This window comes from Crinia signifera, chromosome 12 (assembly GCF_055691185.1).
Source record: "Crinia signifera chromosome 12, ASM5569118v1, whole genome shotgun sequence".
NCBI classification, from domain to species: Eukaryota; Metazoa; Chordata; class Amphibia; order Anura; family Myobatrachidae; genus Crinia; species Crinia signifera.
In genome coordinates, this window is record NC_139228.1 from 5,660,076 (window position 1) to 5,684,446 (window position 24,371).

Here is a 24,371-nt window from a genome sequence, read left to right on the forward strand (position 1 = left end):
AGCTTCCCTCAGTCTGAGGAATTAGATGATTTTGTTACACAGGCCTGGAATCATCCGGATAAAAAATTTCAGATTCCTAGGAAATTTTATGTTTCTTATCCACTCCCTGCAGATAGTAGGAGGAAAGTGGAAACGCCTCCGGTGGTGGACCCATCAGTGACTCGTCTATCTAAGAAGACGGTATTGCCGGTGCCTGGGGCCACGTCTCTGAAGGATGCTTCTGACCGTAAGTTAGAACTAACTTTAAAGTCTATTTTCTCTGCGGCAGGAGTTTTACAGAGACCAGCGCAGGTAGGATGCTGGGTAAACAAAGCAATGGGGGTCTGGGCCTCCAAGATTTCTGAAAGTTTAAAAGACAACCCAGATCCAGCCGAGCTTAATAGGTTAGCTGAACACATACGGGAGGCCTCTGACTACCTGATGGAGGCTTCGGCTGACATTTGTAAAATGTCCGCACGTATTTCAGCCTTATCCATTTCTGCGCGCAGGGCTTTATGGCTTAGGCAATGGCAGGCAGATGCGGAGTCCAAGCGGGCGGTTGAAGCATTGCCCTTCAAAGGAGAAGTCTTGTTTGGAGCAGAACTAGACAAATGGATCTCCCTGGCAACAGGGGGTAAGTCTTCTTTCCTCCCTTCAGCAGCTCCACCTGCTCCTCGTAAGGCCTTTCAGAGTCACACTTTTAGGTCCTTTCGTCCCCAAAACAGATTTCGCGGTACATCGAGAGGAGCTTCCGTCGCCCAGAGGGGAACTCGGGGCAGAGGAAGAGGTATGGCCACAGTACAGCAGGAGGCAAAGTCCACCCCTAAGCAGGCATGACGGTCTCCCCTCCCTGAAGGAGACCCTCCAGGTGGGAGCGCGTTTGAGGCACTTCAAGCATGCGTGGCTTCAATCTTGTCAGGATGCTTGGGTACGGGATCTGGTGTCAGAAGGTTACCAGATAAAATTCATGTTTCTTCCTCCTCAGAGATTTTTCAAGACAGGTTGGCCAGCTTCTCCAGAAAAAGCACTCCTTTTGAGGGAAGCAATTGCCAAGCTTCAAAGGATGGAAGTGATTCTCCCAGTCCCGACGGAGGAAAGGAACCAGGGATTTTATTCTACCCTGTTTCTGGTGCCGAAACCGGACGGATCGGCTCGTCCCATCCTGAACCTGAAACAACTGAATCCGTACCTACAGCCTCTGAAATTCAAGATGGAATCCATTCAATCCGTAATAGCAGGTTTGAGTCAGGGGGAGTTCCTGGTATCCCTGGATATCAGGGACGCCTACCTGCACATTCCAATTTACCCATCCCACCAGGCTTTTCTGCGATTTGCAGTTCTGGAACACCACTGGCAATTTCAAGCCCTGCCATTTGGCCTCTCCTCGGCACCTCGGGTGTTCACCAAGGTGATGGCCGTAATGATGGAGATTCTTCGCTCAAAAGGTGTAACGATAATACCATATCTGGACGACCTCCTTCTGAAGGGCTCTTCTCAGGAGGAACTTTTGACAAACATCAACCTGACCAAGAGGATACTGGTAGAACACGGCTGGATCCTAAACTACGAAAAGTCCCAGCTGCAGCCATCGCAGAGGATGCAGTTTTTGGGATTGATCCTGGACACGATACAACTGAGGGTTTTCTTACCGGAAGACAAGATCAGATCACTGCAGGAGTCGGTGCGTCTAGTACTGCAGCACAGGAAGGTCTCAGTACTCCTCTGCACGCGTCTGCTGGGGAAGATGACCGCTTCTTTCGAAGCAGTCCAGTATGCTCGCTTCAGGTCAAGACCATTTCAACTAAATCTTTTGAGACAATGGTCAGGATCACACCTACACCTACAACGTCTGGTGACCCTGTCCCCGAGAGCGAGGCTCTCCCTTTCATGGTGGCTTCACTCAGCCAATCTCAGGGAGGGGAAACGCTTCGCTCTTTGGAATTGGACGGTCATCACAACGGATGCAAGTCTCCGAGGATGGGGAGCACTGACAATGGACCATCAGTTCCAGGGCCGTTGGACTTGTCAGGAATCCCGCCTACACATCAATATCCTGGAACTCCGAGCAATATATTACGCTCTCATCCAAGCACAATCCCTGCTTCAGGGTCGACTAGTCCGGGTTCAGTCCGACAATGCCACCGCGGTCGCCTATATAAACAAACAGGGCGGCACAAGAAGTCGGACGGCCATGAAAGAAGTGACCCGAATCCTGGTGTGGGCTCAGGTTCATGCGATGGCCATCTCAGCGATCTTCATTCCAGGAGTGGAAAATTGGGAGGCCGACTACCTAAGTCGGCAGGATGTCCACCAGGGAGAGTGGTGCCTTCATCCTCAGGTTTTTCAGCGACTGGTTCGAAAATGGGGGTGTCCTCAGGTAGACCTGATGGCTTCACGTCTCAACCATCAACTCCCGTTGTATTTTGCACGAACTCGAGACCCAGCAGCGGCGGGAGTGGATGCCCTGACGGCTCCTTGGCCATTCAGCTTTGTATACCTGTTCCCTCCGTTTCCGCTGATACCCAAGATTCTACAGCGCATAAGGAGGGAGAGGGTCTTGGCCCTCCTAATTGCTCCGGACTGGCCTCGGCGAGCTTGGTACACCAGCCTCACAACCCTGCTGGTCGAAGAGCCGTGGCCTCTGCCGTTACAAGAAGATCTTCTCAGTCAAGGCCCTTTCGTCTTCCCAGACTTAAAGCGGCTACATTTGACGGCGTGGCTGCTGAAAAGTCCATCTTAAGACAAGCAGGGATTCCAAGAACAGTAATCCCGACCATGATGAGTGCAAGGAAAGAGGTAACATCAAGACATTACCACCGTATTTGGAGGTCGTATGTGGCATGGTGCGAAGGCCGCGGGGTCTCCACAACGGCATTCAAAAAGGCTAGACTTCTTTTATTCCTTCAGGCTGGGCTGTCTGCAGGTTTGCGTCTGGCATCCCTGAAGGTTCAGGTGTCCGCCTTATCCGTTTTTTTTCAAAGACGGCTAGCACTGCTACCTGAGGTACAAACCTTCTTTCAGGGGGTTTTACGATTGCAGCCTCCGGTTCGCCCTCCTACGGCCCCATGGGACTTAGACTTGGTCCTTGATTATCTTTGCTCCTCGGTTTTTGAACCTTTGGAAGAGGTAGATCTCAAATACCTCACTTGGAAGACGGTTCTCTTACTAGCTTTGGCCTCAGCCAGAAGGGTTTCAGAGCTGGGAGCCCTTTCATGTCGCTCGCCTTTTTTGGTATTTCACTCAGATAGAGCCGAGCTTCGTACATCCTTATCCTTCCTTCCAAAGGTGGTTTCCTCCTTCCATCTTAACCAGCCGATTGTAGTTCCTGCATTTACCGAAGATCCTCAAGCAGAATCTTTGGACGTGGTGAGGGCCTTAAAAGTTTACGTGGCCAGAACAGCCTCAGTTAGAAGATCGGACTGTCTCTTTGTCACCTATGATCCAATCCGTCGGGGATGGCCTGCATCTAAACAGACTTTGGCCAGATGGATACGGCTGACGATAAGACAAGCATACGTGAAAGCGGCTCAGACTCCTCCGGCTTCCATTTCGGCGCATTCTACGCGTTCAGTAGGACCCTCTTGGGCGGCTGCTCGAGGGGTTTCCATTACTCAGCTTTGCCGAGCTGCTACGTGGTCGGGCAGGCGAACCTTTGTTAGGTTCTATAGATTCGACACATTTGCTTCATCGGCCTCTCAGTTTGGCCGAGCAGTTCTTGGGGGTTCTCAGCGCCTTCCCACCCGTGTTGGGAGCTCTGGGACGTCCCCACTGTCTACGCTCCAGTGACACCTAGTGGAGGAAGGAGAAAATAGGATTTCTGTACTTACCGTAAATCCCTTTCTCCGAGTCCACAGGTGTCACTGGACGCCCTCCTCGGCGCTGTTGCCGACTTACCTAGGAAGGACCTTCTAGTCCTGGTTTGGGGTTTCTTCCTGCTAACTAGTTTTTGTGTGGTTAACTATGTTCAGTGTTTGGTTATTTCATCACTGCTTGACTCAGTTTCCATGTCTGCATGAATGTTGATTAAAAGTTTACCTCCTCTTCGGAAGTGTGTTTCTATCTTCCAGCTCCCTCTGGGCACGATCCTTGAGACTGCCGGGGGGGGAGTAGAAGGGGAGGAGTTGGCCACACTGAATTTACAATAGAGTGCCCTAGCTCCCTGAGGTCGCCCTTCTATCCCCCACTGTCTACGCTCCAGTGACACCTGTGGACTCGGAGAAAGGGATTTACGGTAAGTACAGAAATCCTATTTTCGTCTTCCCAACCATGTGTAATTTATGGTGTGGAGTGGATATGCTGCGGAATTACAGCCTAAGACTAACGTCCCCCGATTGCTGCCTGATCCTTACTGCCCCCACCCCCATCTCTCATTGCAGCCTAAGACTAACGCCCCCGATTGCTGCCTGATCCTTACTTCTCCCATTGCAGCCTAACCATTACAGCAATTCACCTGATTGGCAAGCAGCAGGCATTTCTGATTGTCCAATGTCTTTCTCATCTAGTGGTGAATGTCTGGTGCAAGAACAATCTGCCACTTGGAGGCAACTTTGGAGATCTGTATGACATGGTGAACGCAACTGTGATCAATCTGACTAGCAGCTTCTCCACTGAGAAGATCATAAAAGTAAGTGTCTTCCTGCCGACCGTCTCATGTACCACCTGCCACACTCCCACATGATCATGTCCTTCCCCGTTCTCCACTGAGAAGATCATAAAAGTAAGTGTCTTCCTGCCGACCGCCTCATGTACCACCTGCCACACTCCCACATGATCATGTCCTTTCTCTTTCTCCTCTTGTCGTGGTAAGTATCGGAGCATGTTTGTTGGAGGTAACATCTCGGGGAAGCTCATCACAGAGGACATCATGGAACACTTCAGCAGGAAGAGGGTGCTGATAGAGAAGGCTAGATCACTGATGGAGGTCATTATGTCCTGTGCCTTCCTTTTCCTCTTCATCTCGTGAGTACCTCATAACCACACTCCTCTCTGGTATTTTGGCATGCCATGCTTCCAGGAATTCTTTGTCATATACCCCTACATCAGGCTGGGGCAGTAGGATCCGGGAAGGTTTGTGGGTACATCACTGATGTGTTGGGGTTCTTCACATACCAGGAATACATGAAACCTTTCTTCCACCGCTGCATTTTCTGACGCGTTAAATCCCTAGCTATTCTAGAAGTACATAGCAAGCGGTGAGCAAGGCTCTGCATGTACCACTTCTATACCAATGTATGTAGGGTGATCTGGTACCACACAACCTCCTCTGTGAGTAACAGCGTTCTGCTCTCCTTCCTCCCTAACGCAGGGCGTACGGTTACACCAACAAGTATAAAACAGATATCCTCTATGACAACTTCTATGTGACAACGTATTTCATGCAGATTGATGCACGCAGGAGACAGCAAGTGAGTTTCCTAGAATAGGGTTACAGTTCTGATACCTTAAGGGGAATGTTAAGGAGGTCCAAAATGTGGTAAAACCGACCTCTATGCATAATCACCCGGTAACCGCTGGGGATTACACTGGGGTATAGGAAGTTGGGGAGTGGCCTGGCACTAGAATTACACAAGCCTAAGATACACACCCCAGTAGGCCCAGTGAGGTCAGAGAATGGGGAAAAAAGGCTCAGAGACCAACAAAAGTAGAAACAAGGGGTTTAAAGTAAAACTCATGGGACTCAATGGAATACATCAGTAGTTTGATCAAGAATGAATCAAGCACCTCCTGCTGCAGCTTCAATAGCAACTGATTGCAAATAGCAGAAATTGGAAGAGAGGGGTAATAAGCTGTGCTTGGGGGTGGTCAATATTATTGTTCTCCATATTAATAAAAGAATGACCCATACTATTGCATTCATTTAATTTAAAAGTAGTATAATAAAGGACAAATGATCACATACTTTATGCAGTAATCAGTAAAGGTCCTTCGATGTATAAGGATCGCTAAGTAATGTCTTTGTATTTAATTAATTGAAAAAAATAATCCGTCAAATGTTTAAAAGTTCACAGAGAAGTTATCCTGTAATATAGGCGAGTGTGAGAGGAGAGGCGTTATTCTGTGATATAGGCGAGTGTGAGAGGAGAGACGTTATCCTGTAATGTAGGCGAGTGTGAGAGGAGAGACGTTATCCTGTAACATAGGCGAGTGTGAGAGGAGAGACGTTATCCTGTAATATAACGAGTGTGAGAGGAGAGACGTTATCCTGTAATATAGGCGAGTGTGAGAGGAGAGACGTTATCCTGTAATATAGGCGAGTGTGAGAGGAGAGACGTTATCCTGTAATATAGGCGAGTGTGAGAGTAGAGACGTTATCCTGTAATATAGGCGAGTGTGAGAGGAGAGCCGTTATCCTGTAATATAGGCGAGTGTGAGAGGAGAGCCGTTATCCTGTAATATAACGAGTGTGAGAGGAGAGCCGTTATCCTGTAATAAAACGAGTGTGAGAGGAGAGACGTTATCCTGTAATATAGGCGAGTGTGAGAGGAGAGCCGTTATCCTGTAATATAGGCGAGTGTGAGAGGACAGCCGTTATACTGTAATATAGGTGAGTGTGAGAGGAGAGACGTTATCATGTAATATAGGCGAGTGTGAGAGGAGAGCCGTTATCCTGTAATATAGGCGAGTGTGAGAGGAGAGACGTTATCCTGTAATATAGGCGAGTGTGAGAGGAGAGACGTTATCCTGTAATATAGGCGAGTGTGAGAGGAGATACGTTATCCTGTAATATAGGCGAGTGTGAGAGGAGAGGCGTTATCCTGTAATATAGGCGAGTGTGAGAGGAGAGGCGTTATCCTGTAATATAGGCGAGTGTGAGAGGAGAGACGTTATCCTGTAATATAGGCGAGTGTGAGAGGAGGGATGTTATCCTGTAATATAGGCGAGTGTGAGAGGAGAGACGTTATCCTGTAATATAGGCGAGTGTGAAAGGAGATACGTTATCCTGTAATATAGGCGAGTGTGAGAGGAGAGGCGTTATCCTGTAATATAGGCGAGTGTGAGAGGAGAGGCGTTATCCTGTAATATAGGCGAGTGTGAGAGGAGAGACGTTATCCTGTAATATAGGCGAGTGTGAGAGGAGAGCCGTTATCCTGTAATATAACGAGTGTGAGAGGAGAGCCGTTATCCTGTAATATAGGCGAGTGTGAGAGGAGAGCCGTTATCCTGTAATATAGGCGAGTGTGAGAGGAGAGACGTTATCCTGTAATATAGGCGAGTGTGAGAGGAGAGCCGTTATCCTGTATTATAGGCGAGTGTGAGAGGAGAGAAGTTATCCTGTATTATAGGCGAGTGTGAGAGGAGAGCCGTTATCCTGTAATATAACGAGTGTGAGAGGAGAGACGTTATCCTGTAATGTAGGCGAGTGTGAGAGGAGAGACGTTATCCTGTAATATAGGCGAGTGTGAGAGGAGAGACGTTATCCTGTAATATAGGCGAGTGTGAGAGGAGAGCCGTTATCCTGTATTATAGGCGAGTGTGAGAGGAGAGAAGTTATCCTGTAATGTAGGCGAGTGTGAGAGGAGAGACGTTATCCTGTAATATAGGCGAGTGTGAGAGGAGAGACGTTATCCTGTGATATAGGCGAGTGTGAGAGGAGAGGCGTTATTCTGTGATATAGGCGAGTGTGAGAGGAGAGACGTTATCCTGTATTATAGGCGAGTGTGAGAGGAGAGCCGTTATCCTGTAATATAGGCGAGTGTGAGAGGAGAGACGTTATCCTGTAATATAGGCGAGTGTGAGAGGAGAGCCGTTATCCTGTAATATAGGCGAGTGTGAGAGGAGAGCCGTTATCCTGTAATATAACGAGTGTGAGAGGAGAGCCGTTATCCTGTAATATAGGCGAGTGTGAGAGGAGAGACGTTATCCTGTAATATAGGCGAGTGTGAGAGGAGAGACGTTATCCTGTGTGTCCCCGGTTCTGTAAGCGCTGTACCTGTATAGAGGTAGCTATTTTGATTTTATCAGCTGCAAGGAGAGTTCATGTTCCCGGAGAGCCATCTCCCAGCTCGGATGTATTGAGGCGGATCGGACTCCTGTCATGGTGTATGCAGCGAGTAAAGTGGAGGGCTGCGGCTGGGTCATTTTTCCCCCGTGACACTGACTTGGTGCTGCAGTGCACTGGCTTGTCGTGGCTATCGGCCACAGCACGTGTCCCCGCGTCTCAGCAGTCGTGGCTGGCTGAGCACATATAGCCTATTCTATTTCCTAGAGAAATCAGGTAGAGGTGATTGCAGGTTTGTAATGTCATCACATGACCCATCCTGCTAGTGCGCAGTCCCCCATGGGCACTGGTCTGCTTGCCGCAGAAGCAGTCCCAGTTGAATTAGGCCCAAAGTGCGTCAATGGCAGTGCTAGAGAGTAAGTGTAGGGCACTAGAGAATGCAATTACACAATGGACGGGATTTCTCTAACTCCCCGAGAAGGGAATGTATGACCTCTCCCCACCACTCTTGCAGGGAAAGAGGCACCTGTTACCTCTTCTAAAATGTGAAAAGACAGATTTTGTGTTTCCATCCAAGCTGGCGATTCAGGGTCCGGAGGTGAAGGTTGTGGTGAGTACATCGCAGCTGCAGCCGATGCCGGATGCTGGCTCACCGCACTGCGTAATAACAATAGACCTCTCCTGTCCTGTGCAGGTGAATGAGTTCTTTCAGTGTATACCGTTGTTACTCTTTCTGACCGTGGCCATAGTCCTCGACCGGACCCTCTTCAAATTCCTACATATAATCTCAAAGCATTCCACCGATGTGTCCTACGTCTTCTCCAGTAAGTACGGGCAGGGACCACTAGGGGCCGCTAGTTGGGTAACAAATGATGCTGCCACATTCACATACAAACCTATGGGATGTACTGGCACAGAAATGTGCCAGTACGTCCGGGCAGATGCATTGGCAATCACACCGAACCATGACTTGTGTCTCTTTGTAGGTCATCACAACCTGGAGATGTTTGTAGGGGGCGAGACTTTCATTGCTCAGCTCCTGAGGCACACGATCAGCGCTTTTAACACCTCGTCCACAACGTTGCACCTCAGCAACTTCACTGGTAAGTGAGTGATGAGATGGGGGCTGTCACGCCTCTGTGTGTTCCTATTGGTTTATAGGTGTCCCTGCTAGACGTGCGCAGTTACATTGCGTATAGCGGACGCGTATAGGCTCCGGATCATGCAGAGAGCAGATGCATATGTTAGGGCACTGATTTCTACGTGCTCTCTCTTCCACAGTGTGCCTACCACACCCAGTCAGCATGACTTACCAGGACTATCTGTGGAGCTGCTTACCTGTGGCCGGTGTCCTGTCTCTCTGCGTAATACAGATCTACTTCTACCGGCTCCGCAGGGTGGTGGCATTGTTTTTCTTCCCAAAGGTAACTCCTGTGGTAATGAGCATGGGCACGCTCCACCTCCTGGGCCACCACGCCCAGCAAGAGACCAGTAATCTGCTTTCCTGCAGTAACAGCGGGGTGTGCGAGTGCCTTCATGAATTGCGGTGGATCCAGGCTAGGTACCCCGGGGCAATGTAGGCCACCTTAATTGTATAATTCCACTTAATATAATAATATATATATATATATACTTTTTTTTTAATAATTAGAAAAGGTCAGGTATTATGCGCAATGGGCGGTCACAGTGGGAAGGAGATGCTGTAACACTGGGTTGTTGATTCCCATCCTCTATGAACTTAATCAAGGGCAGAGTTTCCACAAACTTTCTGCCAATCTCTGGAGCAGGAGCATAATAGAAACCTGCCTGAATGTAGCCATTCTCACATGTGTCTCCCGGTTCCTGCAGGCAGAAAAGGACAGAGTCCTCTTTTTATATAATATGTCTCTAAAGAAGAGAGCTGATTATGCCAATACCATGCGCAGGAAAGTAGTGATGAAATCCAGGGAACTCCACCCGGTGAGATAGCTACACCTCAACTGTGGTCTCTCCGCAATCTCCTGCACCTTCCATCAACTGTCCTCTTCTCTCTGCCGACTGTCCTCTTCTCTCTCTGCCGACTGTCGTCTTCTCTCTCTACCGACTGTCCTCTTCTCTCTCTGCCGGCTGTCCTCTTCTCTCTCTGCCGGCTGTCCTCTTCTCTCTCTGCCGGCTGTCCTCTTCTCTCTCTGCCGGCTGTCCTCTTCTCTCTCTGCCGGCTGTCCTCTTCTCTCTCTGCCGGCTGTCCTTTTCTCTCTCCCGGCTGTCCTTTTCTCTCACCCGGCTGTCCTTTTCTCTCTCCCGGCTGTCCTTTTCTCTCTCCCGGCTGTCCTTTTCTCTCTCTCCCGGCTGTCGTCTTCTCTCTGCCGGCTGTACTCTTCTCTCTCTGCCGGCTGTCCTCTTCTCTCTCTGCCGGCTGTCCTCTTCTCTCTCTGCCGGCTGTCCTCTTCTCTCTCTGCCGGCTGTCCTCTTCTCTCTCTGCCGGCTGTCCTCTTCTCTCTCTGCCGGCTGTCCTCTTCTCTCTCTGCCGGCTGTCCTCTTCTCTCTCTGCCGGCTGTCCTCTTCTCTCTCTGCCGGCTGTCCTCTTCTCTCTCTGCCGGCTGTCCTCTTCTCTCTCTGCCGGCTGTCCTCTTCTCTCTCTGCCGGCTGTCCTCTTCTCTCTCTGCCGGCTGTCCTCTTCTCTCTCTGCCGGCTGTCCTCTTCTCTCTCTGCCGGCTGTCCTCTTCTCTCTCTGCCGGCTGTCCTCTTCTCTCTCTGCCGGCTGTCCTCTTCTCTCTCTGCCGGCTGTCCTCTTCTCTCTCTGCCGGCTGTCCTCTTCTCTCTCTGCCGGCTGTCGTCTTCTCTCTCTGCCGGCTGTCGTCTTCTCTCTCTGCCGGCTGTCGTTTTCTCTCTGCCGGCTGTCCTCTTCTCTCTCTGGGGCAGATGTGTCATAGCAGCGCTTATCGCGCCGCTATGATACTTCCTGCTTCGCCTCAATAGCAAGGCGAAGCAGGAAGGGACATCGACAAGATGTATTAACATCTTGTCTGCCGAAGCGGGGGAGCGTTAACTCCCCCTTTCGGCGATGTCCCTTTCTGAAGATAGCGCATCAGTAACTGATGCGCTATCTCCTGTCCCCCGGCCGGCAGCACTGGGCATGCGCGGGATCTCGCTGTTCACGCGAGATCCCCAGCGCAGCCCAGACCTAACAGCAGGGACAGCGCTGTCCCTGCTGTTTAGATAGGGCTTCGCCAGCCTGATGCTGGCGAAGCCAAACCCGGCTTCGTGCGGAACGGTCAGCGATGCTGACCGTTCATACATTCGGCCTGCTATCATTTTGATAGCAGCGCCGATATGGACAGGGGCGCATAGCGCCCCTGTCCATTACCGCATCCCGGCCGCTTCATACATGGGGGAGAAGCGGTATCAGTGCACATAACGTGCGCTAATACCCCTTCTCCCCCATAACGACGCATCATACATCTGCCCCTCTGCCGGCTGTCCTCTTCTCTCTCTGCCGGCTGTCCTCTTCTCTCTCTGCCGGCTGTCCTCTTCTCTCTCTGCCGGCTGTCCTCTTCTCTCTCTGCCGGCTGTCCTCTTCTCTCTCTGCCGGCTGTCCTCTTCTCTCTCTGCCGGCTGTCCTCTTCTCTCTCTGCCGGCTGTCCTCTTCTCTCTCTGCCGGCTGTCCTCTTCTCTCTCTGCCGGCTGTCGTCTTCTCTCTCTGCCGGCTGTCGTCTTCTCTCTCTGCCGGCTGTCGTTTTCTCTCTGCCGGCTGTCGTCTTCTCTCTGCCGGCTGTCCTCTTCTCTCTCTGGGGCAGATGTGTCATAGCAGCGCTTATCGCGCCGCTATGATACTTCCTGCTTCGCCTCAATAGCAAGGCGAAGCAGGAAGGGACATCGACAAGATGTATTAACATCTTGTCTGCCGAAGCGGGGGAGCGTTAACTCCCCCTTTCGGCGATGTCCCTTTCTGAAGATAGCGCATCAGTAACTGATGCGCTATCTCCTGTCCCCCGGCCGGCAGCACTGGGCATGCGCGGGATCTCGCTGTTCACGCGAGATCCCCAGCGCAGCCCAGACCTAACAGCAGGGACAGCGCTGTCCCTGCTGTTTAGATAGGGCTTCGCCAGCCTGATGCTGGCGAAGCCAAACCCGGCTTCGTGCGGAACGGTCAGCGATGCTGACCGTTCATACATTCGGCCTGCTATCATTTTGATAGCAGCGCCGATATGGACAGGGGCGCATAGCGCCCCTGTCCATTACCGCATCCCGGCCGCTTCATACATGGGGGAGAAGCGGTATCAGTGCACATAACGTGCGCTAATACCCCTTCTCCCCCATAACGACGCATCATACATCTGCCCCTCTGCCGGCTGTCCTCTTCTCTCTCTGCCGGCTGTCCTCTTCTCTCTCTGCCGGCTGTCCTCTTCTCTCTCTGCCGGCTGTCCTCTTCTCTCTCTGCCGGCTGTCCTCTTCTCTCTCTGCCGGCTGTCCTCTTCTCTCTCTGCCGGCTGTCGTCTTCTCTCTCTGCCGGCTGTCGTCTTCTCTCCGCCACCCCACTTAACAGCTGGCCTCTGGTGGACCCTCCTAGACTTTTCTCTTTCCTTCAGTCTTTGATCTTCTACCCAATCCTTTAACCACTGTACTCTGTCTTTGAGCAGATGAAGACGGGGCTGGTGGCCATCTTCCCATGGACGCGAGTGTTTATTCGCCGGCACTGTATAGTCTGTGACGGAAGTGAGTCCAGGACTTCTTATGTCTGCTCTACAGTATGTTGTGGTACGGTATACTGCCAGCAGTGCTGGAGGGTGATGAGAAGGATCTGCTACGCATGTACGCCGTGTGACAAGTCTGACAGAGAGACCGCTACAGGCTCCGATTAGGACGGCTACTGTAATTTGTGTGGTATGTCCCCATTGTGGATCCAATATCTGCTTCATGTGATTCATGTCATCTACAACAATTAGTATTATTATATGTAGGATTTAACCAGCATGTGTACGCGTGTTTATTGGGGAGTGCCACCGTCATCCAGTCCATTATTATGGGACCGTTCTGTCATTGGAGTCCTTTAAAGTGGAAGACATCCGTATAAGTTACCCTTATATCAGCGAGTGCTGGAATTACAGACTGTGTATTATTATTATTATAGATATATTTAGTATGTTTTTAGAAAAATTAAATAAAGTACTCCATTTAAATAAAATAAATCCCCAAAAAGTCTGCCTACTGGGAGCCGGGTTATACTAGTTTGTAGTGACTTCTCCTGCGGGTCGCCTGTAAGTCTGCCTCTTGGGAGCCGGGTGGTAGGAGCGTGCGGTGACTCCTCCTGCAGGTCGCCTGTAAGTCTGCCTACTGGGAGCCGGGTGATAGGAGCATGCGGTAACTCCTCCTGCAGGTCGCCTGTAAGTCTGCCTACTATGAGCTGTGTGATAGGAGCATGCGGTAACTCCTCCTGCAGGTCGCCTGTAAGTCTGCCTACTGGGAGCCGGGTGATAGGAGCGTGCGGTAACTCCTCCTGCAGGTCGCCTGTAAGTCTGCCTACTGGGAGCCATGTGATAGGAGCATGCGGTAATTCCTCCTGCAGGTCGCCTGTAAGTCTGCCTACTGGGAGCCTGGTGATAGGAGCGTGCGGTAACTCCTCCTGCAGGTCGCCTGTAAGTCTGCCCACTGGGAGCCTGGTGATAGGAGCGTGCGGTAACTCCTCCTGCAGGTCGCCTGTAAGTCTGCCTACCGGGTGATAGGAGCGTGCAGTGAATCCTCCTGTGGGTCCCCTGTAAGTCTGCCTACTGGGAACCGGATAATAGGAGCGTGCAGTGACTCCTCCTGTGGGTCGCCTGTAAGTCTGCCTACTGGGAACCGGGTAATAGGAGCGTGCAGTGACTCCTCCTGTGGGTCGCCTGTAAGTCTGCCTACCAGGAGCCGGGTGATAGGAGCGCGTAGTGACTTCTCCTGCGGGTCGCCTGTAAGTCTGCCTACTGGGAGCCGGGTGATAGGAGCGTGTAGTGACTTCTCCTGTGGGTCGCCTGTAAGTGTGCCTACCGGGAACCGGGGTATAGCAGAGTGCGGTGACTCCTCCTGCAGCTCTCTAACTAAACCTAGTGGAAAGGCAGCATGACGGGGGATTCAGGTGCCGGATGACAGCAATGATGGGCACAGATGTGAAGTGAATGTTTTGCCACAAAGTAATGCACCTGACTGAGTAGGGGTAGAATGGTGGGAAGGCTGGAGGAGAACTAGGCGGGTGGGGGGAGGGAATAGTAAGAAATCATTGACCAATTAATGAGTGTAGAATGGAGGGCAAAGACAGCTACATTGTTGAGGAAGGCATATGACAGGAGTATGGGAGTCACACAACCAAATACAAGTATTGTCCATAATGCTGATTTATCCGTTCAGGAACCTTTTGCAACTGTAACGGATAACACAACAAGGGCAAAGGAAAACCTAGATCTGAGATGCTAGGAGTTTAACTGGTATATTGGGGGAACTAGAGACCCTAGTTTTGGAGGAAGATTTTGATCTCATAGGTATTACCGAAACGTGGGATGAATCACATGAGTGGGAGGCTAACATAGAAGGTTATAGTCTGGTTAGGAAAAACAGTTTATATGTTAAACCATCCTTTAAACCATCCATAAGGGAAGACATAAACGAGAGCACAATGGAGTCGGTAGAACCGGTATGGGTAGAAATCACAGGTAATATTACAGGGGCTAAAAACTTATAGTAAGAACATGTTATATGCCACCCAGCATAAATACGGAGGAGGAGAAAGACCTCTTGCTACAGGTGGGAAAAGCGGCCAGCTTAGGGGACATTATTATTATGGGTGACTTACTACCCAGAAATAAATTAGAAGGATAGGTCAAGTAGTACCGCTAGGTGAAATGCTTTATTGGATGTCCTGAATGACCACTATTTGTATCAATTTATTGAAAAATCCAACCAGAAATTATTTATTATTCGGGACCCGTCAGGGGCCACAGGCTAACACTGGGTAGTTGGAGTAGAGGAAGCTTCCAGCAGCTAAGGGGTTAAACGTCTGCCTAACAGGCAGACCAGGCTCCTCCTTCCTCTACCCCACCTCCATGCTAGGCAGGTCAGTTTTTTTCGGTGCTAGCAGGAGCCACACGAACCATAGAGGGAGACAGTAGGTGGCACATTCCACAGTAGATTCTCGCCACTCATCCTTCCTGCCCTCAGCTAAATGCGGCCAGGGACAAGGGGAGCTCTTCAGCCACCCGGAGATCCACTTCTTCGCTGCCAGAGAGCCTGGGCCAGTCATCCCTGTACCTCTCCTCACAGGACACAGGTTACAGAGTGTGCTCCAGTCAGCCATAGCTGTTTAACCCCTTCCTGACAGAGCTAGTTTTTGCGTTCCTGACAGAGCCATTTTTTTCAAATCTGACATGTCTCACTTAAGTGGGGATAACTTTTTTTTGCTTTTACTTATCCCAGTGATTTTGAGATTGTTTTTTCGTGACACATTGTACTTCAAATTAGTGGTAAATTTGGGTCGATACAGTCTGTGTTTTTTTGTGAAAAATACCAAAATGTCGTGAAAAAATGGAAAATTTAGCGATTTGCAAAATGTTAAATTTTCTGCTTGTGAGACAAATAATCATACCACTCAAAATAGTTAATAACTAACATAGACCATATGTCTACTTTATGTTGCCATCATTATTTCAACTTCCTTTTCATTTTTTTGGACACTAGGAGGCGTAAAATATGAATAGCAAATTCTCAAATTTTCAAGAAAATTTCAAACACTGATTTTTTTAGGGACCAGTTCAGTTCTGATGTGACTTTGAGGGACTTGTATGTGAGACACCCCCATAAATGATGCCATTTCAAAAACTGCACCCCTCACAGTATTCAAAACAGCATTTTGGAAGTTTGTTAACCCTTTAGGTGTTTCACAGGAATTAAAACAAAGTGTAGGTGAAATTTCAAAATTTCATTTTTTTTGCAGAGTTTCAATTTTAATACATTTTTCTAACGAATACAGTAGATTTTACTAGAGAAATGTGACTAAAAATTGATTCCCCCAATTCTTTTGTTTTCATAAATATCCTATATGTGGCCCTAGTGTGCACGGTGACCAAACCACAGGCTTCATAATAGAAGGAGCACCTACTTGATTTTGGAGCCTCCTTTTTATGAGATTATTTTTTAGGCACCATGTAGGTTTCTAGGCACCATAAGATGCTAAAAGTTAGGAACCCCCCCACAAGTGACCCCATTTTGCAAACTACACCCTTCAGGGAATTCATCTAGGGGTATAGTGTACATTTCAAACCCCCAGGGGTTTCACCAATTGTGGTACAACTGGGCAGTGAAAATAAAAAAAAAAAAAATTTCATTTTCACAGCTCAGTTGTATCAAAATTGGTGAAACCCCTGGGGGTTTGAAATGTACACTATACCCCTTGATGAATTCCCTGAAGGGTGTAGTTTGCAAAATGGGGTGACTTGTGGGGGGGTTCCACTGTATTGGTGCAACATAGCACCCACCATTCATTCCACCAAAATCTGTGCTGCAAAATCCAAAAATCACTCCTTCCCTTCTGAGTCCTGCCATGCACCCAACTGGTATTTTTTGGTCACATGTGAGGCATTGCCGTACTCGGGAGAAATTGGGGCACAGATTTTGGGGTGCTTTGTATCCTTCATTCCTTGTGAAAATGAAAAATTTTGAGCCAGAACTGCATTTTTCTGTAAAAAATTACATTTTTTTACACAAAAATGCAGATCTGGCTCAAAATTTTTCATTTTCACAAGGAATGAAGGATACAAAGCACCCCAAAATCTGTGCCCCAATTTCTCCCGAGTACGGCAATGCCTCACATGTGACCAAAAAATACCAGTTGGGTGCATGGCAGGACTCAGAAGGGAAGGAGTGATTTTTGGTGGTGGAATGAATGGTGGGTGCTATGTCGCATTAGCAAGACCCCCGAAGCACCAATACAGTGGAACCCCCCCACAAGTGACCCCATTTTGGTCACCAGCTTTGGGAGGGGGGCTGGCGCTGCGGCTGGCGGGGGGGTGGGAGGGGTGCTGGCGCTGCGGCAGCCGGGTGGGTGGGAGTGAGGGGGGCTGCCGGGTGGGAGGGGGGGGGGGCTGGCGATCGGTGGTGATCGGTGCTGTTCTTAACAGCACCGATCACCACCGATCACTGTGTTACCGAGCGGCTTAGCCGCCGGTAACACAGAAAACGCTGCAATTGGCTGTTCACATTTGAACAGCCAATCGCAGCGATCGCCGACCGGGGCTCAGGGACAGCAGACATCTCCAAACTGTCACCGCGTCTATGGACGCGGTGACAGTTTAAAACCATGACGTATATATACGTCTTCGGTCGGGAAGTACCTCCCGACCATGACGTATATATACGTCTTCGGTCGGGAATATCTATCTGTATATATATATATATATATATATATATATATATATATATATATATATATATATATATATATGTATATACACACATATATATATATATATGTGTGTATATACACACATATATATATATATATATATATGTGTGTATATACACACATATATATATATATATATATATATATATGTGTGTGTATATACACACATACACACACACATATATATATATATATATATGTGTGTGTGTATATACACACATACACACACATATATATATATATATATATATATATATATAATCATTTCATTTTATTTTTTTTCATTTTTACTATGTCCCTAGTGCTGCTGCTGCTGGCGGGGGGAGGGAGGGAGGGAGGGAGGGAGGGAGGGGGGAGGCAGCGCTGCGGCGCATAACAGAGGGAGGAGAGCGGCTGCCGGGTAAGCACATAGTGCTGCCGGGTGGGAGGGAGGGGGTGTCCACGGATCGGTGGTGATCGGTGCTGTACTTAACAGCACCGATCACCACCGTTTTCTGTGTTACCGAGCGGCATAGCCGCCGGTAACACAGAAATAGCTGTGATTGGCTGTTCACATTTGAACAGCCAATCACAGCGATCGCCGACCGGGGGGGGCATTCCTGCCCCCCCCGGGCGGCGAGGGGGGATGTCTGCTGTCAGGGACAGCAGACATCTCCAAACTGTCACCGCGTCTATAGACGCGGTGACAGTTTAAATCCATGACGTACATTTATGCCATGTGTCGGGAAGTACTTCCCGACCATGACGTAAATGTACGTCCAATGTCGGGAAGGGGTTAAGGAGCTGAGTGACATTTTTCTTGCATTGTATGCTTTGTATGCTTGCTGTGTATTGTGCGTCCCCAGACCCTGAAGTCCTGCATACAAGGTCTTCTCTCACCCAGACCCGTGTCGGTTCATGCCTGTTTGATTGTCTTAGGGTCGATTGGTTTAGACCTACGACATGGCAAAATATGCACAATTCCACTCCCGGATGGTGAGCAGTGACTTGCCAGTGATCTTTCCAGGGACAGGTGCAGATGCAACAATGGTGGCTTATATCAATGACCAGGGCGGTAGTCGGGCTGCCATGGCAGAGACCTCCCGCATCTTTCAGTGGGTTTCTCTGCGATCTTTATCTGGGGAGTTCTCAGTTGGGAAGCAGATTTCCTGAGCCGTCAGACTCTGGATGCTGGCGAATGGGCCCTTCATCCGGAGGTGTTCCAGATGTTGATACAACGCTGGGGCAGACCCGAGGTGGACTTGATGGCGTTGCACCACAACAACAAAGTCACTCTATACGGGTCCAGGACTCGCGACCCAGGGGCTTGCATGGTGGATGCCCTGTCAACCCCGTGGCTGTTTGCTTTGATGTATGCATTCCCTCTGATTTCGCTCCTCCTGAGAGATCCGCAAGTTGAAAGTGGTGGGTGGCACGTTGATACTGGTGGATCCCAGTAGATTCAGATAGATCTGGTTCTCTGATCTGCAGGCCCTGTCAGTGGCACCTCCGATCTGTCTACCGCTGCGTCCAGACTTGCTTTGTCAGGGTCCATGTCTTCACCCAGATTTGGGCCATCTGGCTTTGATGGGGTGGATGTTGAGAGTAGACCTCCTTGCTGAGAGCCAGAGTCTTTAAATCCAGGGTAATTTCGACCATGCTCAGGGCAAGCAAACCTTTGTCAGCTGGTGCTTACCATTGCATCTGGCGTGTCAGATTTACTGCCTTGCCAGGTTTCTGTCCTTCTTACAGAAGGGCCTGGAGGCTTGGTTACGCTTATCTTCTTTGAAGGTACAAGTTTCGGCTGGTCCATCTTGTGTTGCCGGATGTCCGCACATTCCTGCAGGTTGTCCTACATATCCAGCCTTCCTTTGTTCACCTGGTTGCCCCATGGGACCTTTCCCTGGTACTGTCTGCTCTTCAGGCCCCGCCATTTGAGCCCTTACAGTCAGTGGACCTTTGTTTGTTCACCTGGAAGAGGGTTTTTCTGTTGGCACTTGCTTTCGGCCAGGAGAGTGTACGACCTTTCAGTCCTTCTTGTGGGTTTCCATGCCTGATCTTCAACACTGATCAGGCAGTTCTTCGAACCGTTCCTTCTCCCCTCGTGACAGCTGGAGGCGCCATATTGGCTCATACCTCCTAACGGCCTGTGTCCTGCCCAATCACAGCGTGGACTGCACCCATACCATCCTGCACCCAGATGCATCCCCCTTTATTCACCTGAAGTATCCTGTGGATCCAGAGTGAGCTGATCGTGGGCGGGAAGACCTCTTGCTGCTGGCTGAGGTGAGAGTCCAGGCAAGAGAGAGGCACTGAGCAGAGAGATGGAGTGGATTCCTGGCAACAGCGGGATGGTAGAGACTAGATCCCCCTTCAGTTTTGTTTACAGGATGTGACGTTCGGTGAGGGCAGAAGTTGTTACATCACAATGTTCTGCTATTTTCTATATGTATGATATTTTGGGTTTGGTGTCAGATCCTTATGAGAAATATTTTGTTAAGGGATAATTTTAAGCGCCCTGCCCCGGTCACAGACCTTGCTTGTACAACTTTGTTGATATTTCAATTTTGGAGAAATTGTACACTTTTTTTCCCCTGCTAATAACAATACCCTTAGGGTATGGATACATTTATGAACATGCCTGCTAAACAACTTAATACTTCTAGTAGATTGGGGAAAGTCAAGGGATCAGCCCAGAAATCTGGTCCCTTCTCTCCTAGTAAACCAGAAGCGGACCCTTCTAAACACCTTGAGGACAGACCCTCTCCCCTCACTGCTAAGGAAATCTCAGATTTTATGATGCCCCTGCCAGATAAAAGGTTTGATAACCTGCCATCTCGTTTAGATGCAGGACTAGCATGCATTGATGCAATGCAAACACCTCTCGTATTACTGCCCTTGAAACCCGGGTAAGTGATGCAGAGGATGGTCTGCAGCCCTGCCACAATGGGATCACTGCTCAGGAGAGGCTCATACAACAACTTCAAGAGAAGATTGAAGATTTGGAAAACAGGTCACGCAGAAACAACTTAAGGTTTATAGGTAGTCTATGAACGGTGTTGCCCGTATCTCACTTTTAAGTACAGACCTGCTTAAGGAGCTAGGTATACTGTGTGAAAAGTGGATTTTTGTCTTACCTGTAAAATCCATTTTTCTGAAGCCATGGTGTGGACCACTGGGAGATTGGGTATTCTGGTCTCCACAGACCGGACACCAAGGAGTTAAATTCTTAATTGCAGTGGAAGGGGCCACCCAGCCTGCCTCAGGCCAGCTCAATTATTTACTCAACAAGACCAGAAAGGAGAAGCACAAATCCATATACACTGAATCTGACAAGCAACCGCCTCATTGCAGAACCAACTCAACTCTGAGCCGAGAGGAGCGTAGGGAAACCTCCCTGATGGGAGGAGTCTGATATAACAGACAATTCAACAGATTGTTCAAACTCCTTGAATCACTGACTGAGATTAGAAAAGTCATCAGTCTGAAGATCGCGACCCCATGCTGAGCAGGTGGGGACCCACTTTCGGGTCAGGACCCACAGTTTGAGAACCGCTGCTTTAATTCATTCTATTTACGAAAGGCAATCTGCCTCCCTGTTTAATAATGGATCTAAAGGCTGGAAAGGGATCATTGGGTTGACCTAAAGATGGTCGACAGTCATTAGGTCAACACCGCTGGGTCGACATACAGCAAGGTAGACAGGTGCTTATGTCGACACAAGCGTTAGGTTGACATGATCTAGGTTGACAGTCAAAAGGTCGACATGAGATGTGGTCGGTTGGTAGTGGGTGTACACACCATACAGTGGTTACATCCTGCCATCTCATGCACAGCAGGTGGGGGGATGCTGTCGGTGCAATTGGGTGTACACACCATACAGTGGGTACATCCTCCCATCTCATGCACAGCAGGTGGGGAGATGCGGTCGGTGATATTGGGTACGCACCATACAGTGGTTACATCCTGCCATCTCATGCACAGCAGGTGGGGAGATGCGGTCAGTGATATTGGGTATGCACCATACAGTGGATACATCCTCCCATCTCATGCACAGCAGGTGGGGATATGCAGTTGGTGATATTGGGTACGCACCATACAGTGGTTACATCCTCCCATCTCATGCACAACAGGTGGGGAGATGCAGTCAGTGATATTGGGTACGCACCATACAGTGGATACATCCTCCCATCTCATGCACAGCAGTTGGGGGGATGCGGTCGGTGATATTGGGTACGCACCATACAGTGGTTACATCCTCCCATCTCATGCACAGCAGGTGGGGGTATGCGGTCGGTGATATTGGGTACGCACCATACAGTGGTTATATCCTGCCATCTCGTGCACAGCAGGTGGGGAGATGCGGTCAGTGATATTGGGTACGCACCATACAGTGGTTACATCCTCCCATCTCATGCACAGCAGGTGGGGAGATGCGGTCGGTGGTATTGGGTACGCACCATACAGTGGTTACATCCTCCCATCTCATGCACAGCAGGTGGGGGTATGCGGTCGGTGATATTGGGTACGCACCATACAGTGGTTACATCCTGCCATCTCATGCACAGCAGGTGGGGAGATGCGGTCAGTGATATTGGGTACGCACCATACAGTGGTTACATCCTCCCATCTCATGCACAGCAGGTGGGGAGATGCGGTCGGTGGTATTGGGTACGCACCATACAGTGGTTACATCCTCCCATCTCATGCACAGCAGGTGGGGGTATGCGGTCGGTGATATTGGGTACGCACCATACAGTGGTTACATCCTCCCATCTCATGCACAGCAGGTGGGGGTATGCGGTCGGTGATATTGGGTACGCACCATACAGTGGTTACATCCTGCCATCTCATGCACAGCAGGTGGGGAGATGCGGTCAGTGATATTGGGTACGCACCATACAGTGGTTACATCCTCCCATCTCATGCACAGCAGGTGGGGAGATGCGGTCGGTGGTATTGGGTACGCACCATACAGTGGTTACATCCTCCCATCTCATGCACAGCAGGTGGGGGTATGCGGTCGGTGATATTGGGTACGCACCATACAGTGGTTACGTCTTCCCATCTCATGCGCAGCACAGCAGGTGGGGAGATGCGGGCGGTGATATTGGGTACGCACCATACAGTGGTTACATCCTCCCATCTCATGCACAGCACAGCAGGTGGGGAGATGTGGGCGGTGATATTGGGTACGCACCACATCCTCCCATCTCATGCACAGCAGGTGGTGGGATGCTGTCGGTGATCTTGGGTACGCACCCTACAGTGGTTACATCCTCCCATTTCATGCACAGCAGGTGGTGAGATGCGGTCGGTGATATCGGGTACGCACCATACAGTGGTTACATCCTCCCATCTCATGCACAGCAGGTGGGGGGATAGGGTCAGTGATATCGGGTACGCATCATACAGTGGTTACATCCTCCCATCTCATGCACAGCAGGTGGGGGGATGGGGTCAGTGATATTGGGTACGCATCATACAGTGGATACATCCTCCCATCTCATGCACCGCAGGTGGGGAGATGCGGTCGGTGATCTTGGGTACACACCATACAGTGGTTACATCTTCCCATCTCATGCACAGCAGGTGGGGAGATGCGGTCGGTTATATTGGGTACGCACCATACAGTAGTTACATCTTCCCATCTCATGCACAGCAGGTGGGGAGATGCAGTTGGTGATATTGGGTACGCACCATACAGTGGTTACATCCTCCCATCTCGTTCACAGCAGGTGGGGAGATGCAGGCGGTGATATTGGGTACACACCATACAGTAGTTACATCCTCCCATCTCATGCACAGCAGGTGGTGGGATGCGGTCGGTGATCTTGGGTACGCACCATACAGTGGTTACATCCTCCCATTTCATGCACAGCAGGTGGGGGGATAGGGTCAGTGATATTGGGTACACACCATACAGTGGTTACATCTTCCCATCTCATGCACAGCAGGTGGGGGGATGCGGTCAGTGATATTGGGTACACACCATACAGTAGTTACATCTTCCCATCTCATGCACAGCAGGTGGGGAGATGCGGTCGGTTATATTGGGTACGCACCATACAGTGGTTACATCCTCCCATCTCATGCACAGCAGGTGGTGAGATATGGTCGGTGATATTGGGTACGCACCATACAGTGGTTACATCCTCCCATCTCATGCACAGCAGGTGGGAAGATGCTGTTGGTGATATTGGGTACGCACCATACAGTGGTTACATCCTGCTTCTCATGCACAGCAGGTGGGGAGATGCTGTTGGTGATATTAGGTACGCACCATACAGTGGTTACATCCTGCTTCTCATGCACAGCAGGTGGGGAGATGCTGTTGGTGATATTAGGTACGCACCATACAGTGGTTACATCTTCCCATCTCATGCACAGCAGGTGGGAAGATGCTGTTGGTGATATTGGGTACGCACCATACAGTGGTTACATCCTCCCATCTCATGCACAGCAGGTGGTGAGATATGGTCGGTAACATACAGTCATAAGGAATGTGATCTGAGTGCAGCTGGGATGTGATCTGAGTGCTGCTGGGTAAACTGAACGGTGGATTTATTTGTCCCAGTGTGGCACTGTGGGTTGGCACTGTTTGCTATATGCACTTATAGCAAGGCAACATTAGGTCAGAGTAGAGCCAATGAGGTGCTGATTGGATTTCTCTCTTGGGCATAATGGATATGGTTTTTGTGGTATAACCTTGACAGAAGAGCTGACAATCTCCATATGATATGAAGAGGGCTTACAAGAGACACAGGCAGGATTTTGGGTAATTGGTCACGTAACTCTGTGAGTATCTCCGGACACTGGGCGCCATTCATCTAGACTGGAGCACACAGAGGCCCTTGTATGAGACAGGACACTCACCTGGATCAGGTTACCGGCTACCGGCAGGACCAGCTACACTTTTGTCTACTATAGGAATATTATGCAGCCCTGTCCTGGGGTCTGTGCCAGGTACTGTCCTCAGTGTGATGGGAGTGATAACCAGGCAGGTAATAAACCCCTAGTATTATCATCCTCTATCACAGTGATCAGCAAAAAGACAGGAATACCCACCCG

The 24,371-nt window shown here is 49.8% G+C and overlaps 1 protein-coding gene across 1 annotated transcript in view; it reads left to right on the forward strand.

Moving 5' to 3' along the window:
• The window catches only part of DCST1 (DC-STAMP domain containing 1), a 49,690-nt gene extending 36,825 nt beyond the window's left edge, over positions 1 to 12,865 (forward strand). Inside the window, exons 9-16 of the mRNA XM_083166693.1 lie at positions 4,482 to 4,603; positions 4,787 to 4,938; positions 5,285 to 5,384; positions 8,433 to 8,742; positions 8,905 to 9,021; positions 9,200 to 9,342; positions 9,767 to 9,877; positions 12,538 to 12,865. Coding sequence (XP_083022819.1) covers positions 4,482 to 4,603; positions 4,787 to 4,938; positions 5,285 to 5,384; positions 8,433 to 8,742; positions 8,905 to 9,021; positions 9,200 to 9,342; positions 9,767 to 9,877; positions 12,538 to 12,759 — 1,277 coding nt within the window. The 3' untranslated portion in view covers positions 12,760 to 12,865. The remainder of the gene's footprint in view (positions 1 to 4,481; positions 4,604 to 4,786; positions 4,939 to 5,284; positions 5,385 to 8,432; positions 8,743 to 8,904; positions 9,022 to 9,199; positions 9,343 to 9,766; positions 9,878 to 12,537) is intronic.
• Positions 12,866 to 24,371: the final 11,506 nt, after the last annotated feature.